The following is a 16,869-nucleotide window of genomic DNA, read 5'->3' on the forward strand; positions in this document are numbered from 1 at the left end:
AAGCAGACCGAAAGGCATTGTTTTATACCTAAATAAGCCTTTGTTGGTTCTAAAGGCCGTGTAGTCGCGACATCTAGCATCTAGCACCACCTGATGGTATGCGTCTTTTAGATCGATTATTGTAAAATATTTCGATTGTTCAAGGCGTTCCAATATGTTGATCATGTTGGGAAATGGATATTCATCGCGTTTTGTCATTTGATTTAATCTCCTAGCGTCCAAACACAAACGCCATTTGCCGTTTGGTTTTTTAACTGGGAGCAAAGGATTCACAAATTCACTTGTGCATTCTTCTATTGCATCCATTTTTCTAAGACGTTCTATTTCTTTATCGACTTCTTGCTCTATCTTGGGGGAGTATTTGTAAGTGGGCATTTTTTTAGGTTTTGCTTCAGGGATCAGTTCGATTGTATGCTGAATCAATTTTGTTCGACCTATTTTACCGTCATATGAGCGTGGGAATTCATTTATAGCTTTTAATAATTTACATTTTTCTGTAGGTGTCAACTCATGTTCCGTGTTGATGGATTCCGGAGTTATTTCATCCTCGTTTGGTCCCTCCAGGCTTGGGATATCCAAACTATCATCGGTGATGGGTTCCTGGACGACGTGCGGATTATTTTCATCAACTATAAGGCAGAAAATAATATTTCGCTGAGTGTCTATAGAATTGCCTTCGAACTGGGGATTACTACTAGGCTTGGAAATGTCGATCCCTTCACTCGTCGTTGGCCGGATGCCAAACGCCTCCCAAAAGTCGTAGCCACAGATGAGATCTTTCGATATCTCGGGGATTACTACTGTTGGAACGACCTTTGTCTTCCCATCGAATGTGAAGGGTATGTTGACAAAACCATGACAATGAAGTTTTTCACCGTTGGCAGTATGGACTTTAAAGTTTTGTTTTGTATTTTTAGGTTAAACCTGTTTATTAAGTCGAGAGAACTGATGACCGATATGCTTGCGCCGGAATCCAGCAGACCCGTGACTTCGGTGCCGAGAATTTGCACGGTAATATGTGGGCAGGTAACTAAGTTAAGGTTTAGAATGAAAACCTGATTGAAATAGCTATAATTGTCACATAAGGGGATCACTGAGGTATTTTTGCTAGAAGAAGGCGGATCCCTGCTAACTTCTTCTAGAATTAGTTTTTTTCGTTTGATTCTCTACCATGGTGCTTTGGGCAGTTACTTTTGGTAACGTTCGGTTCACCACATGCATAACAATATATACGTTTTTGCTCTTGGCAGTACCGGGCTACATGCCCTGCTGTTCGGCAGTTCCAGCAAGTGATAAGGTTTGTGTCCTCACTTGCTCGGTTCTGGTCTGAGCTGATAGGGTTAACATTATTGCGTCCTACTTCTTTTTGAAATGCTTTATGACGAAAACCTGATCTAGAGGTGTTGAGTGCGTTAACTTCCTCGTTTACGCAATCATTTATACTTAAGTCTTCAAATTCTTCTAATTCGATTTGATTAATGTTTGGACCGTGTCCTCTTGGAGCTGTATTTCCGAAAAGGCTTGGTTCCAAAGCGTCAAACTGATAGCAATATTCCGCTAGATCATTGATTGACTTGATCTGCACTAAAGCTAAACGCCTTCTGTAGGACAGCTTAGTGTTTTCGAAAATGAGTTTAAGCTTTTGCTGCTCGCTCATTTTGTGTGTCAGACTTTGTGACAATCGTTCCATATCCGCTAAGTATGCACTGAAGCGTTCATATGGACGTTGTTTCCTGTCCCTCATCTCATCTTCCACAGCCTTATCTTTGTTTGGATTTTCAAAACTCATCGTAAGGTAGTATACTAAATGGTCCCAAGTGATGAACTTCTCCCAATACGTAAAGTACCATTTACGAGCCTCACCGGTAAAAATATATACGCTTGTTGCAAAAGTTCTTCTTCACTAACATGATTAGCTTTTTGCTAAAATTGAAACCTACCTAATGAATTCAGCGACTGAAAGTGACTTTGGTCCAATTTCGCCGCTGAAATAGATTACAATTTTTCTATTTTTATCCGTAAATAGTTTCGATAATTCGGCGGTGGAGGCGAGCCAGTTCGGCTTCCTTGTCGTGCGCTTCCAGGTCTTTGATTACTATTTGCTGATCTTGTTCTATCTGTTTGATATAATGTTTGGCCTATTTGGGGAGGTTGGTGTAAATCATGCTGGCTTGTGTTTGTAGCAACATCGTTAGATGGATTCGGTAATGCAGATGAAAAATTTGGAGTTGGGAAACTAGCCCACTCATCGATATACTTCTTAACCGCGTCGTTGATCGAGTCTCTTATGAAGCCTTTCAGCTCACTGGTCAGAAGACCAATGGACTGACTCTGAATATTATCTTCAGATTGAGTAGTCGGAACATTAGGAGGATCTACCGTTCTTTGCACTGTTCCGGTTCTAGCATTCTGCGTCGTTATCGATTTGTCTCTACCTAACTCATTGCCGCGATTTGTAGCGAATTCGAGGGGTACTGTTATACCAATATTTCCCGGAGATGATGTGATTTGGGGCTGTATGAACGATTGGTTTGGAGTAAAATGCGGAGTCGGTAAACTAAAGTTTGGATTCATTTGGAATTCTAACGCTGCTGGGTTTAATGGTATAGTTTGTCTATGCGGGCAGCAGGGACTATGTCCAAGGGCTTGACGACCCCTCCCCAGGCCATCTGCGAGTTGTGGGGCTTGCCTAGGATGTGGTGGGGTTTGACAGTGGGCCCTGTTAAACCTCTATAAAAAGCTGCATGTATCCGCAAGTAGGCCCCACCAAAGCGACCGTGTGCCGCTCAAAGCGCACAAGCCCAAGTCCTGGTGTTAGGTGGGACGCTAAACAGCCCTGACACGACGGCCCTCCGACGAGACAGGAGGTTTGCGCAGGCCCAATAAGCCGCCTAGAAAACCAATCATTACGAACAATATAAGAGATAATGCGACTCGATATAATCGGCAAAGGCCTAGGCGACGAATACAGGATCACGATTGGAAGCTTGGAACATGGAATTGCAAGTCGCTAGGTTTCGCAGGTTGCGACAGGATGATCTACGATGAATTACATCCCGCAACTTCGACGTCGTGGCGCTGCAGGAGATTTGCTGGACAGGACAGAAAGTGTGGAAAAGCGGGCATCGAGCGGCTACCTTCTACCAAAGCTGTGGCACCACCAACGAGCTGGGAACCGGCTTCATAGTGCTGGGTAAGATGCGCCAACGCGTGATTGGGTGGCAGCCAATCAACGCAAGGATGTGCAAGCTGAGGATTAAAGGCCGTTTCTTCAACTATAGCATCATCAACGTGCACTGTCCACACGAAGGGAGACCCGACGACGAGAAAGAAGCGTTCTACGCACAGCTGGAGCAGACATACGATGGATGCCCACTGCGGGACGTTAAAATCGTCATCGGTGACATGAACGCACAGGTAGGAAGGGAGGAAATGTATAGACCGGTCATCGGACCGGATAGTCTGCACACCGTATCGAATGACAACGGCCAACGATGCATAAACTTCGCAGCATCCCGCGGAATGGTAGTCCGAAGCACCTTCTTTCCTCGCAAAAATATCCACAAGGCCACATGGAGATCACCTAACCAAGAAACGGAAAACCAAATCGATCACGTTCTAATCGACGGTAAATTCTTCTCCGACATCACGAATGTCCGCACTTACCGCAGTGCGAATATTGAATCCGACCACTACCTCGTTGCAGTATGCCTGCGCTCAAAACTCTCGACGGTGTACAACACGCGTCGAAGTCGGACGCCGCGGCTTAACATTGGGCGGCTACAAGACGGTAGACTAGCCCAAGAATACGCGCAGCAGCTGGAAGTGGCACTTCCAACGGAAGAGCAGCTAGGCGCAGCGTCTCTTGAAGATGGCTGGAGAGATATTCGATCCGCCATTGGTAGCACCGCAACCGCTGCACTAGGCACGGTGCCCCGGATCAGAGAAACGACTGGTATGACGGCGAATGTGAGCAGTTAGTGGAAGAGAAGAATGCAGCATGGGCGAGATTGCTGCAACACCGCACGAGGGCGAACGAGGCACGATATAAACAGGCGCGGAACAGACAAAACTCGATTTTCCGGAGGAAAAAGCGCCAGCAGGAAGATCGAGACCGTGAAGAAACGGAGCAACTGTACCGCGCTAATAACACACGAAAGTTCTATGAGAAGTTAAACCGTTCACGTAAGGGCCACGTGCCACAGCCTGATATGTGCAAGAACGAGCGTGAGGTGATCCAAAGGTGGCGGCAACACTACGAAGAGCACCTGAATGGCGATGTGGCAGACGAAGATGGCGGTATGGTGATGGACCTGGGAGAACGCGCGCAGGACATAATTCTACCGGCTCCGGATCTCCAGGAAATCCAGGAGGAGATTGGCCGGCTGAAGAACAACAAAGCCCCTGGGGTTGACCAACTACCAGGAGAGCTATTTAAACACGGTGGTGAGGCACTGGCTAGAGCGCTGCACTGGGTCATTACCAAGATTTGGGAGGAGGAAGTTTTGCCGCAGGAGTGGATGGAAGGTGTCGTGTGTCCCATCTACAAAAAGGGCGATAAGCTGGATTGTAGCAATCACATTGCTGAACGCCGCCTACAAGGTACTCTCCCAAATTTTATGCCGTCGACTAGCACCAACTGCAAGGGAGTTCGTGGGGCAGTACCAGGCGGGTTTTATGGGCGAACGCTCCACCACGGACCAGGTGTTCGCCATTCGCCAAGTACTGCAGAAATGCCGCGAATACAACGTGCCCACACATCATCTATTCATCGACTTCAAAGCCGCATATGATACAATCGATCGGGACCAGCTATGGCAGCTAATGCACGAACACGGTTTTCCGGATAAACTGACACGATTGATCAAAGCGACGATGGATCGGGTGATGTGCGTAGTTCGAGTTTCAGGGGCATTCTCGAGTCCCTTCGAAACCCGCAGAGGGTTACGGCAAGGTGATGGTCTTTCTTGTCTGCTATTCAACGTCGCTTTGGAAGGGGTAATACGAAGAGCAGGGATTAACACGAGTGGTACAATTTTCAATAAGTCCGTCCAGCTATTTGGTTTCGCCGACGACATAGATATTATGGCACGTAACTTTGAGAAGATGGAGGAAGCCTACATCAGACTGAAGAGGGAAGCTAAGCGGATCGGACTAGTCATCAACACGTCGAAGACGAAGTACATGATAGGCAGAGGTTCAAGAGAAGACAATGTGAGCCACCCACCGCGAGTTTGCATCGGTGGTGACGAAATCGAGGTGGTAGAAGAATTTGTGTACTTGGGCTCACTGGTGACTGCCGAAAATGACACCAGCAGAGAAATTCGGAGACGCATAGTGGCTGGAAATCGTACGTACTTTGGACTCCGCAAGACGCTCCGATCGAATAGAGTTCGCCGCCGTACCAAACTGACAATCTACAAAACGCTCATTAGACCGGTAGTCCTCTACGGACACGAGACCTGGACGATGCTCGTGGAGGACCAACGCGCACTTGGAGTTTTCGAAAGGAAAGTGCTGCGTACCATCTATGGTGGGGTGCAGATGGCGGACGGTACGTGGAGGAGGCGAATGAACCACGAATTGCATCAGCTGTTGGGAGAACCATCCATCGTTCACACCGCGAAAATCGGACGACTGCGATGGGCCGGGCACGTAGCCAGAATGTCGGACAGTAACCCGGTGAAAATGGTTCTCGACAACGATCCGACGGGCACAAGAAGGCGAGGTGCGCAGCGGGCAAGGTGGATCGATCAGGTGGAAGATGACTTGCGGACCCTCCGTAGACTGCGTGGTTGGCGACGTGTAGCCATGGACCGAGCCGAATGGAGAAGACTCTTATATACCGCACAGGCCACTTCGGCCTTAGTCTGAATAAATAATAATAATTGTCTACGCGGTTCCGGTTTATCGAACGCGGTCAAATCCGGTGTGTCAATGCTCTGGGCTTGACCGACCGTGAAATAAGTTTCGAACAATAATTTTACTTTTTCCAAAAACACCTTTTTCGATATAACGTCATTCGTTGGCGCTCTTTCGATACGGTTTCGAAGGCAGATCAATTTGGATCTTAACCGTGAGGTTACTTGACGCTGCAGTTCAGAACTAAGGGACGTAATTGTTTCTAAGATGAACGGAATTTCATCTTCCAGCGGTATTTTAGAGCTGTAACTATAGAGATGTTTTCTATCTTCTTTCAGTAACAAACGTAAATCGCGTCGTTTTGTGTCGATAGTGCCACTCGTAGGTGCACCGCGGATTGCAAGTTCGTAATTAAGTTCGCGATCTTCGAGATCGTCGGCGCGATAGTCGTAAATTTGAGCCATGTTATGCCACCTCACTTAGAAACCTCTTCTTAATGTTAAGCTTAAACTAAGAGAAAACCAATCTATTATAAAGTGTGCGCAAATATTGAAAAAGGAATCGAAATCTTGAACTATAAATCCGACTAACTAGAATCGAAAGTGAATCGCAGAGAGCTTTTGAGTTGGGTGCCAAAATGTAACGGTATTTTGGCCTCGGATAGCCCAGTTCTCAATAACGGAACGGTACGATACGATAAAAGATACTGAAACCTTCACCAACTGCAATCCTTCAGCTAGAGCGGAACAATAACGGCCAAACTGAAATATCCGGGGTCAAACTTGTTACGGTATTGCAACAGAGGAAGGCAGGTAATCAACCACACCAGACCAAAGCGTACTCAACCAGACTGTACGGCTTACCTGCTTTTCTTCCGTTGCGAATCGGCTTCGACCAGAACCCTAAACTGAATGGTAAATAAATAACAACTTCGCTTAAGCGCCAACACACTGTGAAGTGTGATGCGAAAATGTCCGTTGAAGCCTTCCCGGTTAGCTCGCTCAGGGCAGGTCTGACGAACGCGATTCACTCTCAAGAACTCTACCAAGGACTCTAATAGGAACTTCGAATGAGAATCAGAAAGACTAAACCAGGCAAATTGCTTTACAGTGGGATTTAATCTCGAGCATGGTACTAACAACTTTCTACTTTTTGCTATTTTTAGGAACTACTCGTGTGCGCACACTTCTCTACTAGTACTAGTGAATGATATAATACGAGATCTCTAACCTTGATGGCGACCTAGGTCACCTTACTGCTGGCTGGCTGATGCGTTCGCTGTAGCTCGCTGGATCGTCGATGCCGGAGTACTCCCCCGATGCGGTGGTACTGGGCTGACGGATTGCGCCCCTGGCGACGGAAACTGCGGACCGTTTCACGGGTCTGACCAACGCCGACGTGGTTGTGCTCGGCTTGAACTCGGCGGATGCCGATTACTTGCGGACCGGCGCTTCTTGCGTGAGTTGGCAGACGGATCGGCTGGTGCCGATGGTGGACGGAAAGCAGACGATAGCAGTAACTGGCTACGCTGCCACGGTTTCGCAGGTCTCGGCGATAGGCAACGGCCGGCGGACACTAACACTACTTGGCGGTGTATCGACGATTGCCGACGATTGGCTGGCACTACACGTGATTAATGGTATCTCGGCGATTGCCAACGACTGGCGGGCAGACACGTGTTAAGCACTATTTCGGCGGTTGCCGACGACTGGCGAGCGTGGAACGTGTTAACGGTATCTCGGCGATTGCCGACGACTGGCGGGCGTGGCACGTGTTCAGCGGTATTTCGGCGGTTGCCGACGACTGGCGGGCGTGACCGTGCTTGGCGGTTTCTCGGCGGTTGCCGACGACTGGCAGGCGTGGTCGTCTCTCGGCGGTGGCCGATTGTTGGCGGAAATGTCGTTGCCGACGATTACCGGGCACTTCACTTGACCGATGGCTAACACACGCTTCACTTGGCTTTACGATGACCGGCAAACCTGAATCTGCTGCGCCCCGACGGTAAGACCTGGCAAAATAATCTTTTAACATGGTGCTGGTGACGGGTTTTAGCACTAAAAATCTTACCGGCTTTTGCCGGCTGGCGTATCCTGAGGCTGAAACCTCGTCGGCGGCTGAGTGACGGCGTAGATACTCTACGGCAGATTCTTCTATTTGGCACAACGCTTTTTCTTGTACAAAAGGTTTTCTATCAAAACTGTTCAACAACTAACTTGCAAATGGCTTGGTCTTTCTATTTTTACTTTTTAAGAAACCTTCTGTCGAGAAGGCGGCCTTTTGTGGCCTATTGTCAGTCACTGATAAGGCGAATCAGTTGACTTTATGGTAATGAGGTGATGAGAGTTTCTAATTAGAATCAAAAATAAACAAACGTTGCGCGAATCTGGTATTTAGCCAAGATTCGGACCAGATGAGCCACAGAGTAACACGCGTAACTCCTGGCTTCATATTTTTCGATGATGCTGTGAGTTTTGCTGCCAGCATCTTTTTCTATCACAAAGTGTTACAATTGGAAAGGAAGAATATTTTATCAAGACCTGCGAAACAAGTGCTTCATGTGTAGGATGGAAGGCCATAAAAAAGACTCGTGTCCAGAGTGGAAAAAGAAAAACCAGAAGGAACAGCAAGCTAGGCTAAAGCAAGATGGGCACAGGAAAACCTACTCAGGGGTCGTTATCGGTTTTGATAAAGCAGCATCCGGACAATCATCAGCGGTTACTACGGGAAACGGAGTCATCGAAGTTCCTGAGGATGATGTGGTTGAGGTAGACACTGAGATAGGTGCAAGTGAACCAACGGAAACATTTTCCATTCCCGATTCTATGGTAGAACGGGAAAAGCTGGCAGAGACAATGAGCTTTAAAAATAAGACTGATCGCATCTGGTTCGTGAAGAAAGCTGTACTGGGATATACAGACCACGTTAAAAAATTGAAAGCGGAACAGGAGAAAAGACAACTGCAATCAACGATTCAACGACGGGAGCACTCATTTACGGTCGAATCGGGACCCATAGACCGGTCACCACCGAAGAAGACTTCACGAAGAAACCCTTCAGAAACATCTTCTGAATAAAATTTATTGTAAATATTATTTCTTTGATTCTCGGCTCTGTAGAGTTTTTCTTATTAAACAACTGAGCCTTAAAATAAACACAATGGTTAAAAAAAAAAGCATACCATACTGATCATAGCAACGGTGGATGGTGTGTGAAACTGTGTGAAGACTGCGGGTGAATACTCCAGTTCGTTTAAATGTCGCCGTGGGCCAAGAGAAGGTGATGGATTTTCGTGCCTGTTATTCAACAAAGCGCTAGAAGGTGTCATACGAGGAGCAAGAGTCAATTACCGGGGCAAGATGTAATTCAGTCAACAGATTCATTCAATTTATTTTTTCGTAGATGGCATGGACATTGTCGGCCGAACATTTGCCAAGGCGGCGGAACTGTACGCCCGCTTGAAATAAGAAGGGTTAGTTCAACGTGGTCGTGACTGGAAGGGTACGATGGGCAGGTCATGATGCAAGGATGCCGGACAGGACAGGATTGATTCAGTGTTATCTGTTTAGATGAAAGCTAATTAAATGAATTGACTATTTTAGCATTAACTGGGTCAATCAAGTGCTAAAGCTCGTGATAAGCTCCTGATTGCAGTAACAGGGTCTTCTTCCGTAGTAGTGTTAACTTCGCTATTCGATGTTGGCCAGGCAGTTGATTCGTGGCGCGGAAAAACTCCTTCGATTATTGTCCTTCGTTCTTATGGGCACCTTTCAGGCGGTTTCGTTGGGCTACCAATCATTGTCATAATAACTTTATATGCATCTCCCCATGAGTTTGCATTCAAGTATTTTTTTTTTTTTTGAGGGGGGCAGCTCACGAATCCACGAAATATAGGTCTGCGATCTTCTCTTTAAATATCGTTGTAGGCTCTTCCTATCCTACTTTCTGCTCGAATACAGCTGCGACGGAGTTCAGCGATCGTCTTATTCCACCAGTAGATTGGAAGGTAAGCATGTCATGGCTGTACCTTTCTTGCCATAGTTACATCACAGGATCGAGTTAATACTGCAAACAACTCACAACTCACTCAGATTCAGCAGATTGCGCTGAAATCAAACTGCTTTCGCAAACATATCCATGTCAAAGGCCTGGTTATGGTCACTCGATTATGTAAGTGATGAACTTATTTTATTAGACAAAAAATCATTAAAATAAAGATTTTAAAAAATACTGGATTATGTACTCAATATATGACAAACTGAGTTGGAAATATACGATGGGCTGGACACATTTCTAGTGAGGCGCTTAAAAAACATGTTCGCTCCAAATAGAATTGGTTGAACAAGTATCGAAATCATGTGGACAGATAATGCCCAGAGTTATAACGAGTGTGACATCAAAGCAAGTTGAAACTGTTCGCTGAACAGCTTCGCCTCTCTCCTCTTCAGAAAGTGGTGATGCCCTTTGCAACATGTACATTTCTCCATTCAGTAGTCTAACCTTTTCCATGGAATTCCCTCATAATTGTACTAGTGGCAGGTCACCAAGACTATACCGTTTAAAGCCATCTAGATTTATGTGAGGGAACTGGAAAAACCATACAAAAGCTTCAAATAATCACATTTTACTCGCTTCATAACTTTTTTCTCCCAGCATGTACAACTTTGACCCCATAGGCACTTTTTCTTGTTTTTTCAAGATCTTTCAACTAAGATATGGGTCATCTGTGTACATCGATGGCCCAAAACTGTATCAGTTTCGCCGGAAAACCATGTTCAAGCATAATTTGCCATAATTCATTCCGTTTCACTGAATCGTACGCCGCCTAAAAATCAATAAACAGATGATGTGTCTGCAAGTTGTACTCCCGGAATTTATCGAGGATTTGTCACAGGGTAAACATTTGATCCGTCGTTGTTCGGCCGTCACGAAAACCTGCTTGGTATTCGCCGACGAAGGACTCTTTAAGCGGTCTCAATCTGTTGAACAGAATACGGGACATAACTTTGTACGCTGAATTAAGGAGGGTTATTCCTCGGTAATTGGCGCACTCCAGTCTGTGCCCTTTCTTAAAGAGAGGGCAAATGAGGTCGTCCAACCAGCTAGTAGGCAATTCCTCGTCTTCCCATATTTTCGACATAATATGGTGCAGTACTTCATAAAGCTGCTCACTGCCATGTTTGAGAACTTCAGCCAAGAGCTGGTCCTTCCCCGTAGCCTTATTGTTTATCAGCTCTTTAACAGCTGTTTTAACCTCATCTAGTGTAGGCGACTCCGTAGCTTGTCCATCGTCGTTGATATTTATTCTGTTCACCGATGCACCGTCACTCCCGCTATTCAACTAAGTCTCAAAGTGTTGCTTCCACCTGGCAGCCACTTCGGTTTTATCTGTCTGCAAATTCCCTTCTTGGTCGTTGCACAAGACGAGAGATGGCGCTATCTTTCTCCGCACGCCAGTGACAGACTCATAAAACCTCCGCATATGCGTCTGCTCCATTTTTTCCTCCGCCTCACTAATCACTTGGTCTTCATATTCTTTCTTCTTCCTGCGGTTCGTTCGTTTTTCGGCTGCTCTTGCTTCCTTGTACCGATTTCTATTCGATCGGATACCCGACACCAACATCCGGCTTTTGGCAACGTTCTTGTCGTCTGACACTCTCTGACACTCCACATCGAACCAACTCGTCCTGGGTCGCCTCTGTGCAGTGCCTCTACTTCTCGTGCTGTTGTGCTCACCGCTCCATGGATCGACTCCCATACTGCCGCTAACCGCAAGTCGAGCACATCTGTATATGGAGGCCCATATACAGATGTGCTCGACTTGCGGTTAGCGGCAGCATAGATCGTTGATGTTTTCGCTAACGTTGATTCCGTTCATCGAGCTTCTGGCGGTACTCAGACGATACTCCTTCCGCCGACAACCGCTGAATATTGTAACGCATCATTCGCTGTGATCTTTCGTTCGATACATTTGACAACCGTGATCGAATTTTACTGACAACGAGGTAGTGATCAGAGTCAATGTTCGGACCTCTGAATGTCCGCACATCGATAACATTCGAGAAAAGGCGTTCATCCACCAGAACATGATCTATCTGGTTGCAAGTTTCACCATTTGGGTGTCTCCAGGTGTGCTTTCGGATGTTCTTTCGTGTAAAGTAGACGTGCTGCTGATGGCCTTCCCTCTGGCAGCATCTAAATTCAATAGCCGTAGGCCGTTGTCATTGGTAGCGGAGTGAGGGCTCTCCCTACCGATTATAGGACGGAAAAGTCCTCTCTACCAACCTGAGTGCTAGCGTCTCCGATAACAATTTCACGTCATGCTTTGGGAACTCTCCATAGGCTTTATCAAGACATTCATAAAACGTGCCCTTCACGTCGTCGGATTTATCGTTTGTCGGTGCGTAAACGTTGATTAGGCTGTAATTGAAGAATTTGCCCCGTACCCTCAACATACAGATGCCCATCACTAGGAAACCAACTCCATGCTCTGCTTTTCCGCCGCCGCTGTGATAGATGTTATACTTGAATCCAGTGTTGGTGGTGTCCAACAAAATGTCCAACAACAACCCAACAAAATGTCGCTTTTTTCGTCCCTATTCATACAATTTCGGTAGATTTGTAGTGATCCAGAATTGTTTTCACGGATATTGCCATAATCTCTGCGTTTGAACATTGACATTGTTAGAAATGTTCAAGAGGTGAAAGATCCTTGAGACTTATCGGATTCACGAGTTACCCAATAAAAAAAATCCCCTTCGGTACGCTTTATTAGAGCTAAAATCGATTTATAATTTATGGATTCCTCTGAAATCATGAGATTTTATAACTAACCACAGAATACAAAACATTTATTCAGATCATTCAACTCATTACGTTCCAAAACACTTGCGTCACATACAAACTGACAAAATATATTATCTTCAGAATTAAAATCTAGAAACAGACCCTTATCTCGTTTCCGTCAACATCGTCGTGGTTGAATGATAAATTGAATAAATGATTGGATAATTTCCAACAATTGGAGTTGTGCAATGTCGAGTAAAATAAAATTTATTTAATTCGCTCGTTATGGCACGTGTTCCCTGTAGCAACCCATCTACCCGCTCTATGTTAGATCATCACGGTGTGGATCGAATGCTGTGGGTGGAGCATGGGAAGGATAATCGGTTAAACGCGATTTCAGCATGCGATACAGGTGACTGTATCAATTTTTAGTTATGTGTTAGTTGCAATTGATACCTTGCGAATAAGTCTTCTCTTGGCGAAAATTATACAAATCCAATAAGCGCAATCGAATCTGGTTGTTATTGAAACTATGAGCAAATGCAGTTGGATTTACAGCATTCAAAACAAAAATTATTATTTTTAGCGGCCACAAAAAATCGCCACCCTTGCTTTTGAAGTATTGAGCAGTGGTTGATTGAATATCCCGATGCGAAATTTTTTTCGAATTGCGACAGGTTTCCTAACGACAGAAATACATACCTAAATGTTAGAGAAAAACACTGTTGTCAGTTATAATGACTTTATCCTTATTTTATTTTTTGGAATGAATAAGAAGGGACTTTCATGGCTCAGCAGCTAGATGTGACCCCAACTCAAATCATGAAAAAGATGACTGAGTCCGAATCCTGGCCCTGTGTAAAAAAATGAAGTAAAAAATAAAATATGTTGATAAACTGTTATGGAAGAAATGCTTTTAAATTTCTTATGAATTTTCACAGGTAATTCTCCTATTCTCAGTAAATTCTCCTATAAGAGCACCTCTACGGGAGTCCCCATCTGGGTTTCTATCGCTATTTCCGGGCCCCTAATAGGCACGGGACTGACACTTGTATACCTCCACCACAGTGCATTTCGTAGCCAACATAGAAAATTCCGCACTGACAGCCATACGAAGAATCATGGGAAAGAAAGAGATAGGTGCGTTCCACACTGACAGTTTCATAAACGGCAAGCAGAAGAAACGAGACTGCATGTACACTACGAAAACACAACCAAAACATCAGACCCCCGCTAATAGGGCACTGCACGGACTGCTTTGTCTCTCTCTCGCTGCAAATAAATTAGAAAACAACAAGGCCAGTAAACGTCAAAATTTATGAGGAACGAAAGAGAAAGAGATTTTTTCGTGCAGTGCCCTATAGGGACCTACTTTTACACCGGAGGTATCTAAACGGGAATGTAAAATAAGAACGCAACTCAAAATTAGCCGTGAGTTTCCAAATTTAGCGCCCCATACTGGGTTGCTAAATTTCCATACAGGGTTGCTATTTTGTGAAACGTCACTTTGGTATTGATAAAAAAATTGCAAAAAATTTTGTTTTTCTTTTTCAGAACAATTTCGACGTAAATTAAAAAAACAAGGGAAATATTTATTTTTTTCTACTACATAGTGCCCCAGCTCAACTCTGCGAAGAAATAATTATAGTAATGGATCAGCTATAATGAGGAGCGATGCGCACCGGCGCCCGCTAGAGCCCGAAATATTCATGGATTTTTCGCAAATGAAAATTCCACTGTTTTCTTTTGTTATTATAGTTATTCCAAGGAAAGGTCTTCCAGGAATGCCTCAGAAGGTTCCTTTATTAATTGTTCAATATGTTTTTCATATAGTTCCTCCAGAAAAGCTCCCGCAAGTTTATCTTTTCTGTCGTTCTTTTAAAAATGATTTGTTTTGGAAATTCATCTTGGATCCCTCCGGGAGTTCCCCAGCAATCTTTGTGTTCTTTTAAGAATCTTTAGCAGTTCTCCCAGAATAGTTTTAGGATTTCTTCCAGATTCTCTCGGGATTTTTTTTTATTGGAAATGCCCTATAATTTTTTTGTGGTTTCATTTGAAAACTCTCCGGATTCTTTCGGATGTTGTTACAAATTCTTTCTATACGAGACATCCTTCAGAGAAACAAAAAACTGTGGAATTATTCCTGCTGGATTTTATCAAGAGATTTTGTGGGAGTCTCAGGAGGAATTTCTTGGATTAGAAGTATAAATCCCCGAAAAAAATTTCCAGGAGGAAGGAAGTCCAAATGGAACAACGGTGAAAAAAATTTACGTAGAATTGCCCTCCGGAGATAACGAGTTCTATTCCCGATTCGGTCAAGAATGCTTTCGAGTAGGCTCGTTGGGCATAGTTTTTAGTTGTCACACAAAATACATACGCATGCAATGGCGGGCACAGAACAGCTTTAAATTAATAACTGATGAAATGCTAATAGAATACTAAGTTCAGCAGCTAGCCAAGTTCTAGTTGAAATGTAGAGCCATTGAAGAAGAAGATGACTACTTTTAGCAACGCCCGGTGAGAACTCAATATGTTTACGAAGTCGCTATTCCTAAAATAAAAACCACCGGTGGGAAGATGGGGCGCTATCCTAAAATAGCACTCGGAAGGAAGCGCTATAATGAAGCGCGATTCATTTGAATATTATCTATGCGAGTCATCATGTCAGTGGACTATCGCGTCGCTCTTCCGACGAGCGCATAGAAAGAGACGCCAGCGATGTATCTGTCGCGCCGAGTAGTTGAAACCTGTTGAGACAAACTCATTCATGTTCTTGTTTTTATCTGCATCGACAGTATCCACAGGAAACTCTAAAAAATGTATACAAGAAATTGTTATGAATTTCAATTTAAATTTCGAAAGAAACTAATGAAAACGAAGGTAATGCCTCTAGCCACTCTTATAGCAAAAACACAGACTGACAGACTGTGCGTGAAGCATGACCGCCAATCATCCCTTCTTGTTCATCCATAGTAAAATTTCATAAGGGACAGTCAGACTGTGCGTGAAGAATTATTTTCCTTCATAGTCGCGAGTTTCCCTACAAATTCGGTAGGAGTCGACTGTGATTGAGGTGAAGACAGTTTTCGGCTTTCAGTCTTAAGAGGATCATAAGCGGATATCCGTTCTAAACCTGACGTTTCGGTCACATTTATTGTGTCTTTTTCAAAGGATAGAAATCACTCTGTTCACTCGTTTGATTAATCACTCGTCAAAGTTCAAATTTTACAAATATTTATCTACTGAAAAGAGTATTTGGCGCGCAAGTGACGTTGCAGAAGAAGTGTAGGAGGTAGTTAAATATTTGTAAAATTTGAACTCGAAAAGACCGCCAATCCCCGTAACGCTGGGTAGACACCTTTGTGTAGTGTGTTACGGTGTAAGATCTACCACGGTCACATTGTCAGCTACAGGCAAATCCTGACCCAACGAATACCTTCCCCAATATTCAACTCCGTGGTACTTATGAGGGTGTCGCTGAGTCGGGGGCCTCTCGTTAAGTAAGTATTACATCAACACTTCCTTCCCCTCCCAAGTTATGGTGAAGAAGGGCGTGGCCAGGAGTAGTAATCCTCATGCTTTTGTGATTTTTATCCTAGATTGAAATCAAGGACCATACCCACCTTGCGATTTCTGATAACAATCTGAATGAGGATTTCAAAAGGAAAACATGAGTAACTAGTGATACTCTAATCTACGAAGTACATCGTAACTATGCTATGCTATGCTAATTTGAACTCGAAAAGACCGCCAACACAAAACAAATTGGCAACACCGATAATATTGACGAGTGATTGTGCTGAGGGCATTAATCAAACGAGTGAACAGAGTGTTTTCTATCCTTTGAAAAGGCACAATAAATGTGACCGAAACGTCAGGTTTAGAACGGATATCCGTTTATGATCCTATTAAGACTTAAAGCCGGTAAGAATAACATTTGGCCTAATAGTTGAAATGTTTTTTTTTATTAGTTATATTAAGTGCGAAATGAGATGTGCGAAGAGAGAAGTGAGAGATCAGATGATCGCAGTAGGCAATGGAAGTGAAAAATAATAGTTAGTTAGATACTAATAAGAAAGAAATAGCCAAAGTAGTGGGAAGTATATAATGAGATATTCGAAGTGAGTAGTGAGAAATTAGAAGTGATAGGTGAGACCTAGTTAAAAAATGAGTAGCGAGAGACAAGACGTGAAAAATGAGTGATGAGAAGTGTGATGTGATAGG

At 44.4% G+C, this 16,869-nt stretch overlaps 1 protein-coding gene across 1 annotated transcript in view; it reads left to right on the forward strand.

Moving 5' to 3' along the window:
* Positions 1–510: 510 nt before the first annotated feature.
* Positions 511–16,869, forward strand: part of LOC134221817 (uncharacterized) — a 34,131-nt gene continuing 17,772 nt past the window's right edge. Inside the window, exons 1-2 of the mRNA XM_062700994.1 lie at positions 511–839; positions 918–1,026. Coding sequence (XP_062556978.1) covers positions 511–839; positions 918–1,026 — 438 coding nt within the window. The remainder of the gene's footprint in view (positions 840–917; positions 1,027–16,869) is intronic.

This window comes from Armigeres subalbatus, chromosome 3 (genome assembly GCF_024139115.2).
Source record: "Armigeres subalbatus isolate Guangzhou_Male chromosome 3, GZ_Asu_2, whole genome shotgun sequence".
NCBI classification, from domain to species: domain Eukaryota; kingdom Metazoa; phylum Arthropoda; class Insecta; order Diptera; family Culicidae; genus Armigeres; species Armigeres subalbatus.